Here is a 21,635-nt window from a genome sequence, read left to right as displayed (position 1 = left end):
TCCAACGCCTGTTCCCAATGGGTTTAACAAGCTTTATCCACTAATTAACAATTTTCAATGTTTGTTGTTTATGTGGGATTGAATTTTAATCTAGTTGATTTTTTTTTCTCCCCTTTTCAGGGCGAGTCACTGGAAAGTGCAATTATCAGTCAAGCTCCACAGTTACAGAAGTTGATTGCAAGCACTGCACATGAGAAGATGGCCTGGTACCATGGTCTCATACAGCGTGAGGAAGCAGAGCGTCGACTGTTCTCTGGTGCACAGCCGGATGGGAAATATCTGTAAGCTTGGGCTTTTTCTCCTCATGAGAAATGTATATCTGCTCTAAATGGTATCAGTAGATATTCAGGGGTACGGGGGTGGGGGGGGAGGGGAAGGGGGGGGGGGGGGGGGATGGTGAGGGCAGTGCTATATCTCTGCTGCTGCTATATCTTAGGACTCCTCTACCCCACCGCAATCATCAGAATGGAGAAAGCATATTCTTCCATCAAAGCCTCATCAACCATAGAATTGGCAGGCTGATCAGAACTGTACTTCTGGGGGTGGATTCTCTGCCACCGGCCGGCGGTAACACTGTTCACAGCTGGCGGAGAACCGAGCATCGGGCAAATAACAGGATCAGCGTCGGATGCCGATCCATATCCAATGTTCCAGTCACCCACTGGTGGGAAGATGCAAACGGATCATTTGCACCCATTTCCACCTGATCAACAGGCTGGAAGTCCAATTCTCCGGACCCCATGATGCTCTAGGCCTCTCAGGTGGGATTTATGTGGGTGTGGATTGATGCAGGTATTTTCAAATGTGACCCTGGCATGATAAATGCCGTGGTGGGCCAAGGGGGTCAGTGCGTAACAGAGGTGCCCGCAAAGTTCATCGGAAGGGCCCCCTCCCACAATGCCAATCCTGGCACCGTGCCTGACTGCTTCCCCCAGCCTCCCTCCATCAAGTCCCCTTATCAGACCCCCCATCAGACCCCCAACAAAGACCCCAACAGAGACTCCATCAGGCCCACCAACAGAAACCCCCATCAGAACCCCCAGCAGACACCCCCATCAGATCCCACCCAGCCCCCACATAAGATGCCCTCAATCAGACCCCCAACAGAGACCCGCATCAGAGACCCCAACAGACACCCCATCAGATCCCACCCAGCCCTCACATCAGACTCCGCCCATCAGAGAACCCTGCCTGAAAGCTGAAGAGCAGTCCAGGCAGTAGGTTGAAATATCACTGCATTTTCATTTACCCTTTCCTAACATCTGCTGCCTCAGACAGAAGTGTTCAAAGCAGATGTCAGAGGCTTTTTCGAAAGCTCAGTAGAATTCAAACAGCTTGAATTCCCTTGACAGCCTTTGAAATGCAGATTTTCATTCAATTTTACACAGCAATAGATTGCATTAGCCAGTGATTGACAGTTTTATTATTCCAGTGACAGCTGCTTGGTGGACTGTTTATTTATCTTTCCCTTCACGTTTGAACGCATCTCTATTACTCTGCCTGTGCTAACGGCAATGTTTATAAACACTCTTGACAGATTCTCACCACATCAAAAGCAGCAAAGTGCTTTGACTTCCTCTTTTTCACAGCAGTCTGCTGGGGGGTCCTGAGGGAGGTCTGATGGGGTCTTAATGGGGAGGGGGAAGGGGGAGAGGGTCACCCTCATGCATGTGTGCTGTAGGGGTGGTGACCTGTAATTCCTGTGGTCGTGGGGGTTGGGACGGGGAAGGATGCCCCTAATCGTCAGTGGGGGGGGGGGGGGGGTGAGAGCCGCTGGACTTTGGTATCGGGCGATACTGGAATTATGTTGCAATCCCCTGCATGCATAGATTTGCATGGAAAAGAGAGGGAATAGCTCCTGGGCATCACTCCTAGAGCCAGCAGAGACCAAGAGCGAATCTACTCCCGCGGGAGCACTTAACCTCCAGAATGGAGGATCCAGCCCCTGAAGTCTGGACATCAGCATAGCATACAGGGCTCCAGACCAAGTGGTGGAAAATGGGATTCGAATAAATAAGTGCTTGGTGGCCGGTGCAGATACAATGGGCCAAAGGGCCTCTTTTCTGTGCTGTAAAACTCTATGACTCCACGGACATAATAGATAGAATTAATCACAACATGTCAGAGTCTCTTGCGTCATTGCCATGTGCTACATGTTGGAACTACATCAGCAAGAGTCCACAGATGACAAAATGGACGAGTGCCAAGAAAAGCCACATGTTGCAAGTTGCCTAATACTGTCAATGTACCTTGTCATTGCTACATAATTCTTTAAACTTTAAGATTCTTTAACAGGTCATTGGTCCTTAACACCAGCATGCATGAGTCTCTTTTCTCCTCAAAGAGGTTCTGTATCCAGGAGTCGGCACAGATCATGTTGAGTTCACAGCCCCTGTGTTGAAATGTGGTTGCAAATGAAAAAGGGACACTGACAGGCACTTCTGGCATATGGCATGTCATCAGGGCGTGGATCCTAACATGCAGAATATTGGGGCCACTATTTCCAAACCTTGTCAGGTCAGATGGCGAAATAAGAAGGAAACCAGGAGGGAACTTAGTGACATTTAGCTTAAAGAATGGGGAAGATTGCAGTAAATATTTCAACATTCTTCCTCATTCACTGAATTTCCAAAAGTAGAACTATACTGAAATCTGAAAATTGCCAGTAAGGTTGTCAGCTTTGGTTTATAATGGTGAATCAACACAAAGTCAGCAGAGGTGCAATGACAGGACTCTCCAAGAGAAGCTTTGAGATGACGTAGTTTTTCAAAGAGCAGGTGTGGCCAGCACGAGAAAAGCTGCGAGAAACGTCCCCTGAACGTGTTCGACATGGTAATGGAGAATTTACTGCTGTCTTTGTCTAATAATCCAATAATAATCTTTATTGTCACAAGTAGGCTTACATTAACACTGCAATGAAGTTACTGTGAAAAGCCCCTCGTCGCCACATTCCGGTGCCTGTTCGGGTACACAGAGGGAGAATTCAGAATGCCCAATTCACCTAACAGCACGTCTTTCGGGACTCGTGGGAGGAAACCGGAGCACCCGGAGGAAACCCACGGAGACACAGGGAGAACGATCAGACTCCACACAGACAGTGACCCAAGCCGGGAATCGAACCTGGGACCCTGGAGCTGTGAAGCAACAGTGCTAACCACTGTGCTACCGTGCCATGTGGAGTGTTTGTAAACAAAAATGAAAAAATGTAAAGGGGAAAGAAGTTAGAAAGGGGGATGGGGGGGGGGACAGCAGGAAAAAGTAAGTTGAGAAAACTGCCCTACTCCATAGGAGGAAAGATTCCAAGCTGGGAATATCTGAAGAGCAGAGTCACCAATTCTAAATGTTTGAGGGAAGAAATTCAAGTTTAAAACCAAAACATTGAGAATCTAAATGAGATGAGTATGCTGTTACCCAGATATTGAAGGATCCTGGCCTGATTGATGTAACTCAGTGTACACTCTTTTATACTTTGATGAAAGACTGGTGGTGCCTTTTGCACATCATCTGGACACAAGGCTGATAGCTAGCATCCTAGGAAGTTTGAGAGAAGTCAGAGAAAAAACAGTAGAAATTCTGAGCGTAATCTCTGAATCATCTTCAGTGACAGAAATTGGTCGGAATTCTCCGATTGTTGCGATTCACTTTTCCCGCCGGCAGAGCAACTCCGGCCTGCGGATTTCCCGGCAGCGTGGGGTAGTTTCAATCGGAAAACCCATTGGCAAGTGGCTGGAAGATTGAATGCTGCTCCCAGCGAACGGTGTGCCGCCGGGAAACACATGGCTGGGGAAACGGAGAATCCAGCCCAATATTGTCTTTTACGACTAGCGCGTTTCTAATGCAGCTGCTTTGCTCAAAATATAAAGAAATGATTAGAGTCCAGTGAGCCTTACTTCAGTTTCTATAAGCTGTAATATGAGTTAAAAACTTACATAGACAGAGACCAGTAAAGGACAGCCAACAAGAATTTGTAAAAGATTAACAAATTCAGCAGTTATTCGGGCAATAATGAAGTTCATAGGGAAAATAAATTACGTGGGAATTGACTGTACAGATTTCCATTCAGTATTGAATAAAGTTATGCATCTAAGATTTTCTAATAAAATTAAGACGAAGAATAGCCCCCATCTCCAAACAATCAGCCTGACCAACGTTAGTCCAGGTTAAAGACAAGGGAAATTTAAGGAGTGACCGAATATTAAGGCTTCCTGATGCCTATTAGAAAACAGGGTTAAGACACACCTTATTTGTCACTAGTGGTCACAGATCAGTTGATCATTCAGGGATTGAGAAGCTTCCCATTATAAAACATGGCTGGTTCTTGAAGGGAATAATATGAGGATACGTTTGTGCAGTCAGTTACACGTGCGGAAATCCAACGATATGGAAAACTCTGGGTACTCTCCTCACGGGCAGCAGCTTGCATTGAGGAGAGGATGTAATTCAGAAGGTCAGGTATGGTTCAGTGCCGTTTAAGTTCCAACACTAGATTCGGCAACCAGACTTCTAATGCCCAATTATGTCATTGGCCAGTTTTTCTGGGCTGTTTTGCCCCTTTGTAATAACTGTGTTTTAAATAATTGCTTTCTGATTCTGATATTTTCTTCTTATGTTTTAGGCTCAGACAGCGTAAAGAAGCAGGAGCATACGCTCTCTCGATGCTGTATGGAAAATCAGCCTACCATTACAGAATAGACTTGGACAAATCTGGAAAGTTCGCCATTCCTGATGGATCAAAGTGTGATACACTTTGGCAGGTGCATAAATTGCTCTGACTTCATTGGCCGTGAAATTCCCTTGCATAGCATGGTGTCCTGGAGGTGCCCTGCATCACTGGCGACTTCCTGCTCGGCCCCACAGTGTCCCCTGTATGCGCCGGAAAGCTTTGAATCAGTGCTATCCTCAAGTCACACAGCCCAACTGAGTACACAGGTCCAGGCAGTGAAACCGTAGGGCACTCTGCAAACAACAAGCATTGTGTTGTGATGTACCGTCAATTACCACGAGACGAAAATGGTGGAACAATCGAGGCTTTATTGCACAAGATGTTGTGCCTCCCGCAGCTGGAACCAGAATGGAATCAGCGCAGGAGAGCATACACTTGTATACGCCGCCTGCTGGGCGGAGCCAGCAGGCAGGGATTTACCGTCGTACCTGTAATATACAGGCAGTACCATAATACATACAATATACCACTAGTGGTGTCTACCACATTCACCCCCAGTTAAAAAAAAGTCCGGTGGGGGTGATGAAAACATAACAAATTAAGTCTGTCGGGGGCTTGGACCCTCCGCCGCGATCACCTCAGTCTTGGTGGTGATGTGGGCGCCGACGTGGTCACCTGCGAATCCGGGAGTGTGTTGTCCTCGTCTTCGTCACCCCTGAGTGAATCCAGTGGGAGGACGGATCCCGCTGGAATGGGGGCTGTGGGGAGGTTCGCTGGTGGGAGGGTGGGTGGCGCCGGGGTGAATGAGGCAACCGGGGGGGGGGGGGGGGGGGGGCGGTGTCAGGTCGGGAGTCATGGGTGGGGACCCAGCGGGTGCCAGGTCCCGGAGGGAGACTGTGTCTTGGCGCCCATCGGGGTGTGCCACGTAGGCGTACTACGGGTTTGCATGTAGGAGGTGGACTTTCTCGACCAAGGGGTCTGATTTATGGCTCCGCACTTGCTTCCAGAGGAGGACGGGTCCAGGTGCTGTCAGCCATGGGCAGCATAAAAATAATATCATATTATCTTGTTGGCTCTAATTATACATGGAACAATCTGGTGCTCTTATCGCGTGGAGCTGTACCTTCAATTAAAACAAAGCCATGTTAAATAATTCAGTAAAAGGCATTAGACATAAGTATTGACATGATATAAAGTACAACCGTTGTGGAAAAATGATAACATATTACCCTTGCGTCCGGTGGCGACATGTAGAGGGGAAGTAGCATGCTGGGTAGCTTCTGCTTGAGGAGAGCTTTTAGGAGTTCTAAAGTGCGGTTCTGGGGGAAATTTGCGAATGATTGAATGAAGTAACAAACAAGGAAAGTAAAGGATGTCAAAAGGATTAAGAAAAACAGCCGTGAAGAAGGGAGGGAGTGAGTGTTCATCCTCAAGTGAGAGGGACAGCCAGGGAGCTAGCAAGATGGCGGAGGCTGGGCTGCCGGGTGGGGCCGCACTGTTCACCATTTCTGGAGGACTGAAGTGATCTTTTTGGAGCTGGAGAAGCAGTTTACGAAGCACATGGAGGCATTGAGGAAAGAGATTGCAGCAGCTTTGTAGGTGTTGGTGGAGGAGGCAGTTACCCCGCGAGAGTAGCTGTGGCGAAGACATTGGCCGAGTTGAGGGAGCAGTGCTAGAAGGTGAAATGAGTGGAGGAGGCCATGTCGCAGCACAGCGATCAGTTCACCTCGATGGGGGATGAGCTGCGGAGGGTGGTGAAGGCCAATATGGGGCTTCGAGCAAAGCTGGAGGAACTGGAGAGCCACTCGAACTGGCAAAATTTAAGGATTGTGGGCTTGCCCGAAGTTGTAGAGGGCTCGAGGCCGATAGAGTACTTCGCGGGAGTACTTCGCCAAGGTGTTGGTGGAATTGATGGGGGAGGGAGAGAAACCCTCCCGGTATGAACTGGACCGAGCTCATCGGTCGCTGAGGCCGAAGCCAACGTTAAATGAGCCGCCGAGGGTAGTGATCATCTGCTTCCACAAGTACCACATGAAGGAGAAGGTGAACTGGGCGAAGCAGATGTGGGAGGTGCAGTGAGACGGTGCTGGAGTGATGTACCGTCAAATTGTGGGTGGGGACCCAGCGGGTGCCAGGTCCCGGAGGGAGATTGTGTCCTGTCACACATCGGGGTGTGCCACGTAGGCGTACTGTGGGTTTTCATGGAGGAGGTGGACTTTCTCAACCAAGGGATCCGATTTATGGCTCCGCACTTGCTTCCGGAGGAGGATGGGTCCAGGAACTGTCAGCCATGTTGGGAGCGAGACCCCGGAGGTGGACCTCCTAGGGAAGGCAAACACACGTTCGTGAGGGGTCTCATTAGTAGCGGTGCATAGGAGCGACCGGATGGAGTGGAGCGCGTCGGGGAGGACCTCCTGCCGGCGGGAGACCGAGAGATTTCTAGACCGAAGGGCCAGCAAGATGGCCTACCAGACCCCGTCCCGTTCTCCCTCTCCACCTGCCTGTTTCCCCGGGGGTTGTAGCTGGTCGTCCTGCTCGAGGCGATGCCCTTGCTGAGCAGGAACTGCCGCAGCTCATCACTCATGAAGGAGGATCCCCGATCGCTGTGGATGTAGGTGGGGAAACCGAATAGAGTGAAGATGCTGTGCAGGGATTTGATTACCGTGGCAGAAGTCATGTCGATGCACAGGATGGCGAAAAGTACTCGTCAATTACGTTGAGGAAGTACACTTTGCGGTCGTTGGAAGGGAGGGGCCCTTTGAAGTCCATGCTGAGGCATTCAGAAGGGCGGGAGGCCTTTAGCAGATGCACTCTATCTGGCCGGTAGAAGTGCGGCTTGCACTCTGCGCAGACTTGGCAGTCTCTGGTGACGGTCCTGACTGCCTCAATGGAGTAGGGCAGGTTGCGGGCCTTGCCAAAATGGAAGAACCGGGTGACCCCAGGGTGGCAGAGGTCATAGTGGAGAGCCCGGAGTCGGCCGACCTTTGCGCTGGCACATGTACCGCGGGATAGGGCATCGGGGGGCTCGTTGAGCTTCCCCGGGCGATACAAGATCTCATAATTATAGGTGCAGAGCTCGATCCTCCACCTCAAGATCTTGTCATTCTTGATCTTGCCCGCTGTGAATTATTAAACATGAAGGCAACCGACCATTGGTCAGTGAGGAGAGTGAATCTCTTGCCGGCCAGGTAATGCCTCCAATGTCGCATAGCTTCCATAATGGCTTGGGCCTCCTTTTCGACAGAGGAGTGCCGAATTTCGGAGGCATGGAGGGTACGGGAAAAGAAGGCCACGGATCTGCCTGCCTGGTTGAGGGTGGCGGCCAGAGCCACGTCCGATGCATGGCTCTCCATCGGAAAGGGGAGGGACTCATCGACCACGTGCATCGTGGCCTTGGCGATATCTGCCTTGATGTGGTTGAAGGCCTGGCACGCCTCAGCCATCAGGGGAAAAACTGTGGACTTGATGAGTGGGCGGGCCTTGTCCGCATAATTAGGGACCCACTGGGCGTAATACGAGAAAAACCCCAGGCATCGTTTCAGGGCCTTGGGGAAGTGGGGGAGAGGGAGTTCCAGCGTGTTCCATGTGGTCGGGGTCGGGCCCTAGGACTCCATTTTCCACTACGTAGCCAAGGATGGCGAAGTGGTTGGTGCGGAACACGCATTTCTCCTTATTGTATGTGACGTTAAGGAGTTTGGCGGTATGGAGGAATTTTTGGAGGTTTGCGTCGTGGTCCTGCTGATCGTGGCCGCAGATGGTGACGTTATCTAGGTACGGGAAGGTGGCCCGCAGCCCGTACTGGTCAACCATTCGGTCCATCTCGCGCGGAAAGACCGAGACCCCATTGGTGACGCCGAACGGAACTCTGAGGAAGTAAGAGGCGGCCATCTGCTTCGAAGGCAGTGTATTGGCGGTTGTCCGGGTGGATGGGGAACTGGTGGTAGGCGGACTTCAAGTCAACTGTAGAGCAGACTCGACATTGCTCAATCTGATTGACCATGTCAGATATGCATGGGAGGGGGTACGCGTCGAGCTGCTTGTACCGGTTGATTGTCTGACTGTAGTCAATGACCATCCTTTGCTTCTCCCCAATCTTCACCACCACTACTTGAGCTCTCCATGGGCTGTTGCTGGCCTCAATGATCCCCTCCCGCAGAAGCCGTTGGACCTCCGACCTGATGAAGGTCCTGTCCTGGGCACTGTACCGTCTGCTCCTAGTGCCGACGGGATTGCAGTCCGGGGTGAGGTTCTCAAACAGTGAAGGTGGATCGACCTTAAGGGTCGTGAGGCCGCAGACGATGAGGTGGGGCAGGGGCCCGCCGAATTTCAAAGTAAGGCTTTGGAGATGGCATTGAAAATCCAGGCCGAGCAACAGGGCAGCACAGAGGTGGGGGAGGACGTAGAGCCGGAAGTTTTCTCTACGTCCTGGACGGTGAGGGTCGCGATACAGTACCCCCGGATTTCAACGGAATGGGATCCGGAAGCCAGGGAGATTTTCTGGGTGACGGGGTGTACCGGGAGGGAGCAGCGCCTTACCGTAGCAGGGTGGATGAAACTCTCTGTTCTCCAGGAGTCAAAGAGGCAGGTCATCTCGTGCCCGTTGATCTTCACCGTTGTCGTAGCGGTTGCGAGGTTGCAGGGCCGAGACTGACCCAGGGTGATGGAGGCGAGCTGCGGAAGATGTTGGGAGGTCCCGGGCTGATCAGCAGTGGCGGACGTAGCAGTAGGTGGCAAACGGCCAGACGAGCCGGGGTCCTGAGGCGCGGTCCAAAATGGCGCCGAAGGTGGCGGTGCACACAGGCTGCACGTGGCTTGCGGTGGGGAAGATGGCAGCGCCCACGGGCCGCACGTGGCTTACGGAGGAGAAGATGGCGGCGCCCCTGGGTCGCACGTGGGGGAAGTAGAAATGCCGGGCCTGGAAACAGCGGCGACCGACCGGGCCTGGCAAACAGAAACAAAGTGTCCTTTCTTCCCACACCCATTGCAGGTCGTGCTCCGCGCCGGGCAGCGCTGCCTTGGGTGTTTGCTTTGCCCACAAAAATAACACTTGGGGCCCCCCAGAGTTGGCTGGCTGTCGCTCGGCGCAGGCTTGGGGTGAGCTGGAGTCGGCAGCTGGTGGGACCCACGATGCCCACGAGGGTGCCGCGCGGTCGGGGGTGTAGGACTCCAGGTTACGGGAGGCCACTTCTAGTGAATTTTCAAGCTGCTGAGTCTCTGCAAGATCGAGCTTACCCCCTTCCAGTAGTCGCTGGCGAACGTACGTAGACTGCATGCCCGTGACATAAGCGTCTCTGATTAAAAGTTCGGTGTGTTGGGCTGCCGAAACTGCCTGGCAGTCACAGTTCCTACTGAGGATCTGTAGGGCCCATGAGAAATCGTCCAGAGTCTCCTGGGGAGTTGCTGTCTCGTGGCCAGGAGGTGCCTGGCGTACACTTGATTCACCGGTTTAGCGTAATGTCCCTTCAGGAGCGTCATCGCTTCGGAGTCGGTCTTTTAAAATCTTGTTCAATAAATTGATGTACCGTCAATTACCACGAGACGAGAATGGTGGAACAATCGAGGCTTTATTGCACAAGATGTTGTGCCTCCTGCAGCTGGAACCAGAATTGAATCAGCGCAGGAGAGCATACACTTGTATACGCCGCCTGCTGGGCGGAGCCAGCAGGCAGGGATTTACCGTCGTACCTGTTATATACGGGCAGTGCCGTAATACATACAATATACCGCTAGTGGTGTCTACCACATGTTGCTAGATGCACACTGCACTGGCTCGATTTAAAGGGCCAGGCAACCAAGTTGCAGTTAAGATAATTTCAAGAACTTCTGCTATTACAATGTGTCACTGTGTTCCCTGGAGTGTTTTTGAAGGTGCTATGGTGTTTTTTTGGATCAGCAGGAGTGTTGGTGCATTCGTACAGGGACGGCAGAGGAGGGGGTGTCCTGTCCACACAATACTGGAATGGCAATGGCAGCGACAGTGGCAGGGCCTCTGGGTGAGCAGCACAGTGGAGCAGAGGCTGCAGAGAGGGCAAGTTCTGCATAGTGCCCTCTACCAACCTGGAGTCGGACTCATCCTTACTCCAGCAATGAAGGTCTCGCTGTGTATGCCCGTCAGAGCTCTCCTGCAAGCCACCCCATTGAGTTCCTTATCTGAGTCCTCTGCAGGTGAACCCCTGTGTCCTCACTTTCCAGTGAGCTGACAAATGAACCATTTGTTTAACCTGCCTATTTGCAGCCACTCAAGCCCACTTTATTTTTAATGTGCTGATCCCAACTCTATACTTGCCACCAAAGTAAGTGCAGTGCCAACTATCTGAGCTGGTGGTTACGAGTGTCAGATCAAGTGGAGGAGTCTTTTCATCAGTGCTGCGCTGTCTTCTCTCTCTTCCTCTTGGGGTTGCTGTGAGTGGACAAGAGGCAGCTCCTGAGTTTCTGACTGCAGGAATCCAGAAGGGGGACATTAGAGTAAGAGAAGGGGAAAATTGCTCAGCTACATCCTGCCCACCAAAAGCCGACAAATCCAGCCTGGCCAATAACCATCCCAGACCGAGTGTGGAATCCAGGAGTCCTAGCAAAAAGGGGGTCACGAGGAATCAGGATGAAAACTCTCCACTTGGAGCCATACCTAGCACAACGGATGTTGGTTGTGGCTGTTGGAGATTAATCACCTTAGCTTTAGCACATCACTGAAGGAGTTCCTTGGGGTCCAAGGCTGAACCACCTTCAGCTGCTTCATCAAATGATCTTCCCTTCATCATAAGGCCAGAATTGGCAATATTCCCTGATGATTGCACAATGTTCAGCACCATTCATGACTATTTGGATACTGTAGCAGTCTGTGCCCACACACAGCAAGATCTGGACAACATTCAGGTTTGGACTGATGCGTGTCAAATAACACTTGTGCCACACAAGCGCCAGGCAATGACCATCCCCAACAAGGGATAATCTAACCATCTCTCCTTGACAATAAATGGCATTGCCATCACTGAATCTCCCACTAATAGTATTACAAAGAACAAAGAACAAAGAAATGTACAGCACAGGAACAGGCCCTTCGGCCCTCCAAGCCCGTGCCGACCATACTGCCCGACTAAACTACAATCTTCTACACTTCCTGGGTCCGTATCCTTCTATTCCCATCCTATTCATATATTTGTCAAGATGCCCCTTAAATGTCCCTATCGTCCCTGCCTCCACTACCTCCTCCGGTAGTGAGTTCCAGGCACCCACTACCCTCTGCGTAAAAAACTTGCCTCGTACATCTACTCTAAACTTTGCCCCTCTCACCTTAAACCTATGCCCCCTAGTAATTGACCCCTCTACCCTGGGGAAAAGCCTCTGACTATCCACTCTGTCTATGCCCCTCATAATTTTGTATACCTCTATCAGGTCGCCCCTCAACCTCCTTCGTTCCAGTGAGAACAAACCGAGTTTATTCAATCGCTCCTCATAGCTTATGCCCTCCATACCAGGCAACATTCTGGTAAATCTCTTCTGCACCCTCTCTATAGCCTCCACATCCTTCTGGTAGTGTGGCGACCAGAATTGAACACTATACTCCAAGTGTGGCCTAACTAAGGTTCTATACAGCTGCAACATGACTTGCCAATTCTTATACTCAAACTTGCCAATTCTTATACTCAAATTCTGGGAGGGGTTACCATTGACCAAAAACTAAACTGGACCAGCCATATAAATAATGTGGTCAGAGCAGGTCAGATGTTGAGAATTCTGCAGCACGTAACTCACCTCCTGACTCCCCAAAGCCTGTCCACTATTTACAAGACGCAAGTTTGGAGTTTGATGGAACATTCTCCACTTTCCTGGATGAACTGAGCTCTAACAACACTCGAGAAGCTCAACACCACACAAGAAAATGCAGCCCATCACCCTCCCAACATTTATTCCTTCCACCACTGATACACAGTGGCAGCACTGTGTATCAACTGCAAGACACACTGCAGCTACTGTCAAGGTTCCTTCTACAGCACCTTCCAAACCCAACACCCCTACCACCTAGAAGGCCAAGGGCAGCAGGCGCATTGGAGAATCATCACCTACAAATTCTCCTCCAAGCCATCACCATCCCGACTTGGATCTATACCGCTGTTCCTTCACTGTCTCTGGGTTAAAATCTTGGAACCTCCTTCCTCAAAGGTCCCTGGATGTACCCACATCACATTGTGTCGCAGCTCAAGAAGGCACTCACCACCAACTTCTCAAGGGCAGCGAAGGATGGGCACCAAATGCTAGTCCAGGAAGTGATGCCCACATCATGTGAATGAATAAATTCGAAAAATATCAATTTGTAACTTTGATTTACTTGTGCATACTTGTTCAATGCCATCCTGATGTGCATATCTATTTTTAAGCTGGTTGAATATTTAAAGCTGAAGTCTGATGGGGTGATACATGTACTACGCGAAGTCTGCAATAATCCTAGCCAACCTGCTGGTAAGTGAACTTTAGCATTACGTATTGTAGTAAGTGCATTCTGAGAAAGCAACCTCACTTCTCCTTCTCTAATGAATAGAATTTCTATTAAGGAAATTAGGTAGCACTGTAGCACAGATGACCCAAAACCAAGAACAACATCTGTTTTTATTCAGAGCCATAGAGGAAAAGAAAGGCCTCAGGTCTGATCCTTGTTCGTTGCTGAGTTAACTAGGCTGAGAGGGGACAGTGATTGTCTGACTCAATTGGTTCCAGAATCTCTGTGGTAGAAGGAAGAACATTTGTGATGGAATGAGGGGATGAATATTGGTGTAATATATAGAGGACAGCGGTCTGCTACCCCTGCATATTCTCTTGTCTTTTACTATTTGAAAGACTTCCTTACATGAAATAACTGGAGACTTGCACAATAATATATTACTCTTTGCGTTCAATTTGATTATTTTACATAAGCTGTGGAATGTTAAGTTCATTTATCTCGGGTGCAATTCTCCGGTCCCTCAGCCATGTATCTCTCAGTGGCGTGTCGTTCGCTGGTATTAAAGCAGGATAATTAAATTATAACATTCTTATTGTTCTTCAGCTTTATGACAATAATATAATATGTGGAAAGTGTGGTGTATGGTAAGAGTTATGAGGATAACAGGAATTAACATGTAACATTCCAGTAGTTTATTCATTATGTACTCGGGATAAATTGTAACTTCACTCCTTGGGTGGTAATGCGGCAAATTAGAGCTCATCAGTTTTCACTCTGTTGGAAAAGTATGTAACAATCAACAGTAAACTTAGTCCATAATTTCCACAGTCCTTAATAATTGGAAAGTAAAAGTGCAGTGGAGGGTCAGAAAGATGAATGTCATGTGCTGTCAAACCAACCTAACAGGCTGGACTTTCTTATGGATACTGAAATATTTTTTGTCAGACAGTTCAATATAATGCACTCTTTGAAATTGTAACTGCCTCCTGTGACCCTTTCCAAATTGGCAAGATTATTAAACATCTTCCTGTGTTGAATGACTATGCTTAGAATGGTTCAGTTGATACCCTACTGCACTGAACAGCTCCTTCAGCGAGTTCAGGGCTTCTCACCTTCTCATCCAAAGAAAGCCTTCCTCCACACGAGGGAGCACTTCCGTATTAAAATCTGCAAAGTGGGAGGATGGCAGGCCTTTTCTACAAACTTACAGGGAAAAATTGTGCCAGTGTATCTGAAAATACCTGCCTCATGTCCATTTTTGCAGCCTCTGAGGAATCAAATCCTCTTAATTAAAATCTCCAAGTTCCAAATTCTTAATTTATGACAACGTGGTCCTCAGTTTCACCTGACCTAACAAGGCACGGACAACTAGTATTTACGAATTAAGTAAAATTAATTACGAAAGATGTTAGATGCACCGAACAAAAAGCAGAAAAGACAGTGAAGAGGTTTCTTATCCTTCATGGGCCTCGAATTCCTTGAGTGCTGACAGCACAGTCGAGGTCCATCTTCTTTCTCCTCGGAACTGATGTTAAACTCTGTCTCAGAAGAATTAGAGCACAAAATCAATGGCAAAACTATGCCATGGAAGACTCTGAGTTTTCAATGTATATTCCTAATTCTGACTGTTCCTTGCCCCTTATTTGGAAATAGTCCGAGTTAACGTTTTTCATTGGCTATGGGTGGGGTTCATCTGGTGTCACACCACCTTTGTAGCTTTGCCTTGTAGGTTGTGCGTTGAGACAAGTGTATATTTCTTATTTCCTTTGCCCCCCCCCCCCCCGAGGTTTATATTCCATAGAGAACAAGTGAAACATACAGGATGCAGGTATAAAAACAGCTTACATCCTCTTATCAATAATACAAGTTATCTTAAACAATGGACATGCAAACCTATTCCCTTGAATACTGAGGCAATTAGAAGCAGATGCTAGTAATAGTTCCTAGCATAATGCTTTTAAAATACAGGTAAACCTGTGATGGAGGGTGTGGATAATGGGATACCCCGTTGACAGTGGTGGGAGTGGAAGATTTTGGCGCTAGCCAATTGCAGGCTGCCTCCACCGTTGCGAAACACCACAGGGATAGGTGGGGATGGAAAATCACGCCCATTAGTTCACTGCCCCTTCTATTCCAGGAACAAGTACTCCTCTTGTCTCCAATAGGATTTCCATTTGTCTCTTTTATCATGCAAGCTTTCATTGCTTTCCATTTTCCTCCTGCAGAATTAGGCCATTTGGCCCATCAGGTCCGCTTCGCCATTCGATCATGGCTGATATGTTTCTCATCCCCATTCTCCTGTCTTCTCTCACAACTTCTGATCCTCTTATTAATCAAGAACCTATGTATTTCTGTCTTAAAGACACTCAGTGATTTGGCCTCCACAGCCTCCTGCGGCAAAGAGTTCACAGATTCATCACCCTCTGGCTGAGGAAATTCCTTCTCATCTCAGTTTTAAAGGTCGTCCCTTCAGTCTGAGCCTGTGCCCTCGGGTTCTTGTTTTTTCTACCAGTGGAAATATCCTCTCCACGTCCACTCTTTCCAGGTCTCTCAGTATCCTGTAAGTTTCAATAAGTACCCCCCTCATCCTTCTAAACTCCAACGAATACAGGCCCATAGTCCTCAACCGCTCCTCATATGACAAGCTCTTTATTCCAGGGATCATTCTTGTGAACCTCCTCTGCACCTTTTACAAGGTCTGCATACCCTTCCTTAGATATGGGGCCCAAACTGCTCACAATACTCCAAATGGGATCTGACCAGAACCTTATACAGCCTTAGAATTACACATACGACATCAGAAGTCAGATTTATTCATTTCAATTCCTTGTTATTTCACAGAACCAGCAAGACCACCTTCACTTCCTCCCAATGTAAGTATATCTTTTATATTATAGTTCCATGTTTAGCTTTACTGTGTTTTGAAATCATAAAACTCGGCAGACCTGATGACTCATTGCATGATTGTTGATTCTCTGAAAGGAGCTCTTCATAGGTAATCTGTACACCAGACAACCTGTGCAAAAGGCCACAGGAGTTCTCCTAGCCCTTCATAAGTAGTATTGATACCTTTGTGTCCTTCACTGGAAAATAAATTATGTGGGAATAACCAATGTGTAAGCACTAAGCTTTGCCTATATTGTTTGTATATTGTTGGTTAAACTTGTTGATAATATCAGTCTTTGATTTTCAGAGACTAAGTGCTATCAGTCTTGCCTGCAATCCTGATGGATATACACCAGAACCAATAGGAGGTGAGTTTGTAGTAGCAGAGTGTTAAACTAGATTATGAAATTAAATGACAGGTTGGCAAATTTTTGATAGTGCTGTTTGTGGTCACACCCAGGACATGAGCAATGAAAGGATGGATGATGGGTCTAGCTCTGTTGGCTGGACAGCTGGTTTGTGATGCAGGGCAAGGCCAACAGCGCGGGTTCAATTCCCGAACCAGCTCAGGTTATTCATGAAGGCCCTGCCTTCGCAACCTTGACCCTCGCCTGAGGTGCGGTGATCCTCAGGTTAAATCACCACCAGTCAGCTCTCCACCTCAAAGGGGAAAAGCAGCCTATGGTCATCTGGGACTATGATGACTTTACCTGCATTGGTGCCTTTTAGCATGAGTAGTCTTAGAAAACTTTGCCAAGCAATGAGCTTTCAGTATTTGGTGGTAAATGACTTGTGCCTCTGTGCACATTTTTACCAGGATTAATTAGTAACCATAATGGATATGGAAACAATTAAGGATGAAATGGCGTGGCAAGATGCTGATACATTTCATCACATTTTTTACACATCAATTTTTTTTACCAATTATCTTCCCATGGTTCCTCTTATTGTTCTGTTGGTTCTTATTTCGCTGGGGAATGGTTCATGGTCTGTTCGGATCAAAACTAGAGTATGCTAGCTAACTACAGTCTACAGCAGAACTGAGTCCAATTTTGCACTCAACCAACACTTAATTAGTAACCAGATGAAAGAGGAAGAATGCCTGCAGAAACTAGCAAAGTGAAATGAAATTTAAATCTAGAAAGAAAACCTTTCCTTGAGCCTGTCCAGAAGCTTTCCTAGAAAACTGATCAATATAAAGAAATCTGGGAAAGTTGAACGACAAGGTAGCACAGTGGTTCGCACTGTTGCTTCACAGCTCCAGGGTCCCAGGTTTGATTCCCGGCTTGGGTCACTGTCTGTGCGGAGTCTGCATGTTCTCCCCTTGCCTGCATGGGTTTTCTCCGGGTGCTCCGGTTTCCTCCCACAGTCCAAAGATGTGCAGGTTAGGTGGATTGGCCATGCTAAATTGCCGTTAGTGTCCAAAAAGGTTAGGTTGGGTTATGGGGATAGGGTGGAGGCGTGGGCTTGGGTGGGCTGCTCTTTCCAAGGGGCGGTGCAGACTCGATGAACCGAATGGCCTCCTTCTGTACTGTAGATTCTATAAAACTGTGAGTTATACATATGAGGTATTAGCTCGTTGATCTTTCGCCTCAGAGACTTAAGTTTGGATCTGGCCCCAGAATGCTTTCTTTATCTTGTAGGTGGAAGGCAATGATTTTCAAGCTGGAGACTCAAGATTCATCAGTTTTCTGTCTCTTAGCCATTGGCTTTCAGAATTTTCTCAAAATTGCTATCTATAAATACATGAAAAAAGGGAACAATCGTTTCTTTCAGTTTGGTATCTGACATTGTCTTTCAGAAGTCCGTAAGTGTTTGCCAACACTTGCAGGCGGTCTTTGGGGCAAGATCAAATTAATAGGGTCAGGCGTAGGCCATTCAGCCCATCGAGCCTGTTCTACAATTCTAAAAGATCATGGCTGATCTGCTTGTGGTTTTTACCCCACTCTTCTGCCTGCCCTCTGCAACCCTTCATTCCTTTGTAAACCTATTTGTCAAACAGCCTTTGAAAAAAGACCCTGCCTCCACTTCTCTCTGAGGAAGAAATTTCCAAAGACTAATGTCCTTTGAGAGAAGAGGTTCCTCCTCAACTCCATCTTAAATGGGACACCCCTTGGGCTGGATTCTCCATTTTGGGATTAAGTCCCCACATCGTCGGGAAAACTGTGGTCTTTTACACCAGGAAAACTGCCGACAAAAGGCCACAGATTCCCTATTTTGCTGGGGGCTAGCAGGCAGCCGTCGTAGACCTCGCACCTCTAGCTGCCGATACGGCCCCCCGCACTTCCGGATCAGAGGCCGCGCATGCGCACAGCGTCGGCCTCCTGCGCCCACGCCGTGCTCCATGGTGGACTCAGCCCGCAGACCTGGACCGGCAAAATAGTGCCCCGCATCGGCCGCTCACGCGCCCCGGACCACCCGCACACATTGCCCCCAGCCCCGAATGAAGCCTCCCCCCGCCAGCCGATCGGCCCTCCCCCGACTGTGGCGGCCCCAGACTGAGTCTGCAGCCATAAGCGAGGATCATGGACGTTGGGACTATGAGAGGTCCACGCTGCCGGGAATCTGGCCAGTTGGGGGACGGAGCATCATGGGGCGGGTCTCAGGCAATGGCCTGAGGCGGTGGATACTCAGCGCGACGTACTCCACGAGTGTGCCGATTTTTTGGGTGGTGGCGGAGAATTGAAGAACCGCCGCCGCTCCCGATTTCGTATGGCAAAACAGATTCTCCGTCCCGTCGCCGAATGCGATTTGAGCGTCGGGGAATGGAGAATCCAGCCCCTTATTTTAAACTGTCTTCCGGTTACAAATTCTCCCATCCTCTTAGCATCTACCCTGTCAAGCCCCCCCAGAGTTTTACTACTTCAATAAGATCACCTTACATTCTTCGAAACGTCAATGAAGGTAAGCCCAACCTGCTCAACGTTGTCTCATAAGACAACTATTTCATCCCGGAGTAAATCTTCTTCAATCTTGCCATATTTAAGTAATACAGAACTGTTTTTCTATTCTTCCTGCCAAAGTGGACAACCTCACTAATTAGCAAGAGAAAGCAATAGACCTGAGGATGGGGAACAGTTTAAAATTCAGCATAGGCAGACCAAGAGATTGATTGAGAAGGGGAAAATACAATTTGAAAATAAACTAGCGAGGAACATAAAAACGAACTGTAAAATTTCAGATATGTATATTATGAGAAAAAGATTAATAAAAACTAATGTAGGCCTTACAGTCAGAAACGGGGGAATTCATAACAGGGAACAAAGAAATGGCTGAGGAACTAAATTGGTACTTTGCTTCTGTCTTGAAAAAGGAAGACATGAATAATGTATCGGAAGTTCTGAGAAGCACCAGTTTTAGTGAGGAGCTGAAGGAAATTAGTATTAGTAAAGAAATGGTTTTGGGGAAATTAATGAATTTGAAGATGGACAAATCTCAAGGGCCTATCTTCATCCCAGAGTACTTAAGGAAGTGGCCCTTAAAATAGTAGATCCATTGGTGGTCATTTTCCGAAATTCTTTGGACTCTGAAATGGTTCTTACAGATTGGTGGGTAGCAAATGTAACTCCACTATTCAAAAAGGGAGGTAGAGAGAAAACAAGGAACTATAAAGCAGTGAGCCTAACGTCAGTAGTAGGGAAATTGCTGGTGTCAATTGGCAAGGATTTCATAACACAGCATTTGGAAAGCAGTGGTGTAATCAGACAAAGTCAGCATGGATTTATAAAAGGAAAACCATGCTTGACAAATCTACTGGAATTCTTTGAAGACGTAACTAGTAGAGCTGACCAGGGAGAACCGGTGGATGTGGTTTATTTAGACTTTCAGAAGGCTTTCGACAAGGTCTCACACAGCAGATTAATATGTAAAGTTAAAGCGCATGGTATTATGGGTAGTGTCTTGAGAGGGTTAGAAAGCTGGTTAGCAGACAGGAAGCAAAAAGTTGGAACAAATGGGTCTTTCTCTGATTGGCAGGCCGTGACTAGTGAGGTACCACAGGGATCTGTGCTAGGACCTGAATTGTTCACATTATATATTAATGATTTGGACGAGGGAACTAAATGTATTATCTCCAAATTTGCAGATGATACAAAGTTGGGTGGGAGGTTGAGCTGTGAGGAGGATGCAGAGATGCTTCAGCGGGATTTGGACAGGCTGAGTGAGTGGACACATGCATGGCAGATGCAGTACAATGTGGATAAATGTGAGGTTATCCGCTTCGGTAGCAAAAATAGGAAGGCGGATTATTATTTGAATGGGTGTAAATTGAGAGAGGTGGATACTCAGCCAGACCTTGATGTCCTAGTGCATCAGTTGCTGAAGGTAAGCACGCAGGTATAGCAGGCAGTAAAGAAGGAAAATGCTTTGTTGGCCTTCATAGCGAGAGGATTTGAGTAGAGAACTAGAGATGCTTTCCTGCAATTGAATAGGGCATTGGTGAGGCCACACCTGGAGTATTGTGTTCAGCTTTGGTGCCCTGGGGCGAGATTCTTTGACCCCCCGCCGGGTCGGAGAATCGCCGAGGGCTGGCGTGAATCCCGCCCCCGCTGGTTGCCGAATTCTCCGGCACCGGATATTCGGTGGGTGCGGGAATTGCGCCGCGCCAGTTGGCGGGGCCCCCCCCGGCGATTGTCCGGCCCGGATGGGCCGAAGTCCCGCCGCTAAAATGCCTGTCCCGCCGGCGTAGATTAAACCACCTACCTTACCGGCGGGACAAGGCGGCGCGGGTGGGCTCCAGGGTCCTGGGTGGGGGGGCGCGGGGTGATCTGGCCCCGGGGGGTGCCCCCACCGTGGCCTGGCCCGCGATCGGGGCCCACCGATCCGCGGGCGGCCCTGTGCCGTGGGGGCACTCTTTTCCTTCCGCCTTCGCCACGGTCTCCACCATGGCGGAGGCAGAAGAGATTCCCTCCAAAGCACATGCGCGGGAATGCCGTCAGCGGCCGCTAACACTCCCGTGCATCCGCCGCCCGGAGATGTTATTTCCGCGCCAGCTGGCGGGGCACCAAAGGCCTTTTCTGCCAGCTGGCGGGGCGGAAATTCATCCGGCGCCGACCTAGCCCCTTGAGGTTGGGGCTCGGCCCCCAAAGATGCGGAGCGTTCCGCACCTTTGGGGCGGCGCGATGCCCGACTGATTTGCGCCGTTTTGGGCACCAGTCGACCGACATTGCGCCGTTTCCGGAGAATTTTGCCCCTTATCTGAGGAAGGATGTTTTTGTTAAGGAGTGCCACGAAGGTTTACCAGGCTGATTTCTGGGATAGCGGGACTGTCATATGAGGGGAGACTAAATCAGTTAGGATTATAATCATTGGAGTTTAGAAGAGTGAGAGGGAATGTCATAGAAACTTACAAAATTATAACAGGATTAGACAGGGTAGATTCAAAAGGAATGTTCCCAATGGTGGGGTCATCCAGAACTAGGGCCGGGATTCTTCCTTCCGTGGACTAAGTCCCCACGTCGGCGGGAAAACCGGCGGCAACGACTCCGGCGTCAACGGGCCCCAAGGTGAGGAATTCTCACATGTCTCGGGGACTAGGTGGACACCGGAGGGGTTGGAGCCGTTCCAGCCGGCGCCGAAGGGACGGCATGATCTCGCGCATGCGCGGAACCGCCGGCGTGGTCCCGCGCATGCACAGACCGCCCAACATAT

At 49.0% G+C, this 21,635-nt stretch overlaps 1 protein-coding gene across 2 annotated transcripts in view; it reads left to right on the top strand.

Annotated features, from left to right (window-relative positions):
* zap70 (zeta chain of T cell receptor associated protein kinase 70) overlaps window positions 1-21,635 on the top strand; it is a 138,809-nt gene that overhangs the window by 98,191 nt on the left and 18,983 nt on the right. For both annotated transcript variants that reach the window (XM_072482566.1, XM_072482565.1), the window contains 5 exons: window positions 121-281; window positions 4,616-4,754; window positions 13,039-13,120; window positions 15,942-15,973; window positions 16,294-16,354. In XM_072482566.1, the coding sequence (XP_072338667.1) occupies window positions 121-281; window positions 4,616-4,754; window positions 13,039-13,120; window positions 15,942-15,973; window positions 16,294-16,354 (475 nt within the window). The remainder of the gene's footprint in view (window positions 1-120; window positions 282-4,615; window positions 4,755-13,038; window positions 13,121-15,941; window positions 15,974-16,293; window positions 16,355-21,635) is intronic.

This window comes from Scyliorhinus torazame, chromosome 18, assembly GCF_047496885.1.
Source record: "Scyliorhinus torazame isolate Kashiwa2021f chromosome 18, sScyTor2.1, whole genome shotgun sequence".
NCBI lineage: Eukaryota > Metazoa > Chordata > Chondrichthyes > Carcharhiniformes > Scyliorhinidae > Scyliorhinus > Scyliorhinus torazame.
This window is presented reverse-complemented; position numbering and strand designations above follow the sequence as displayed.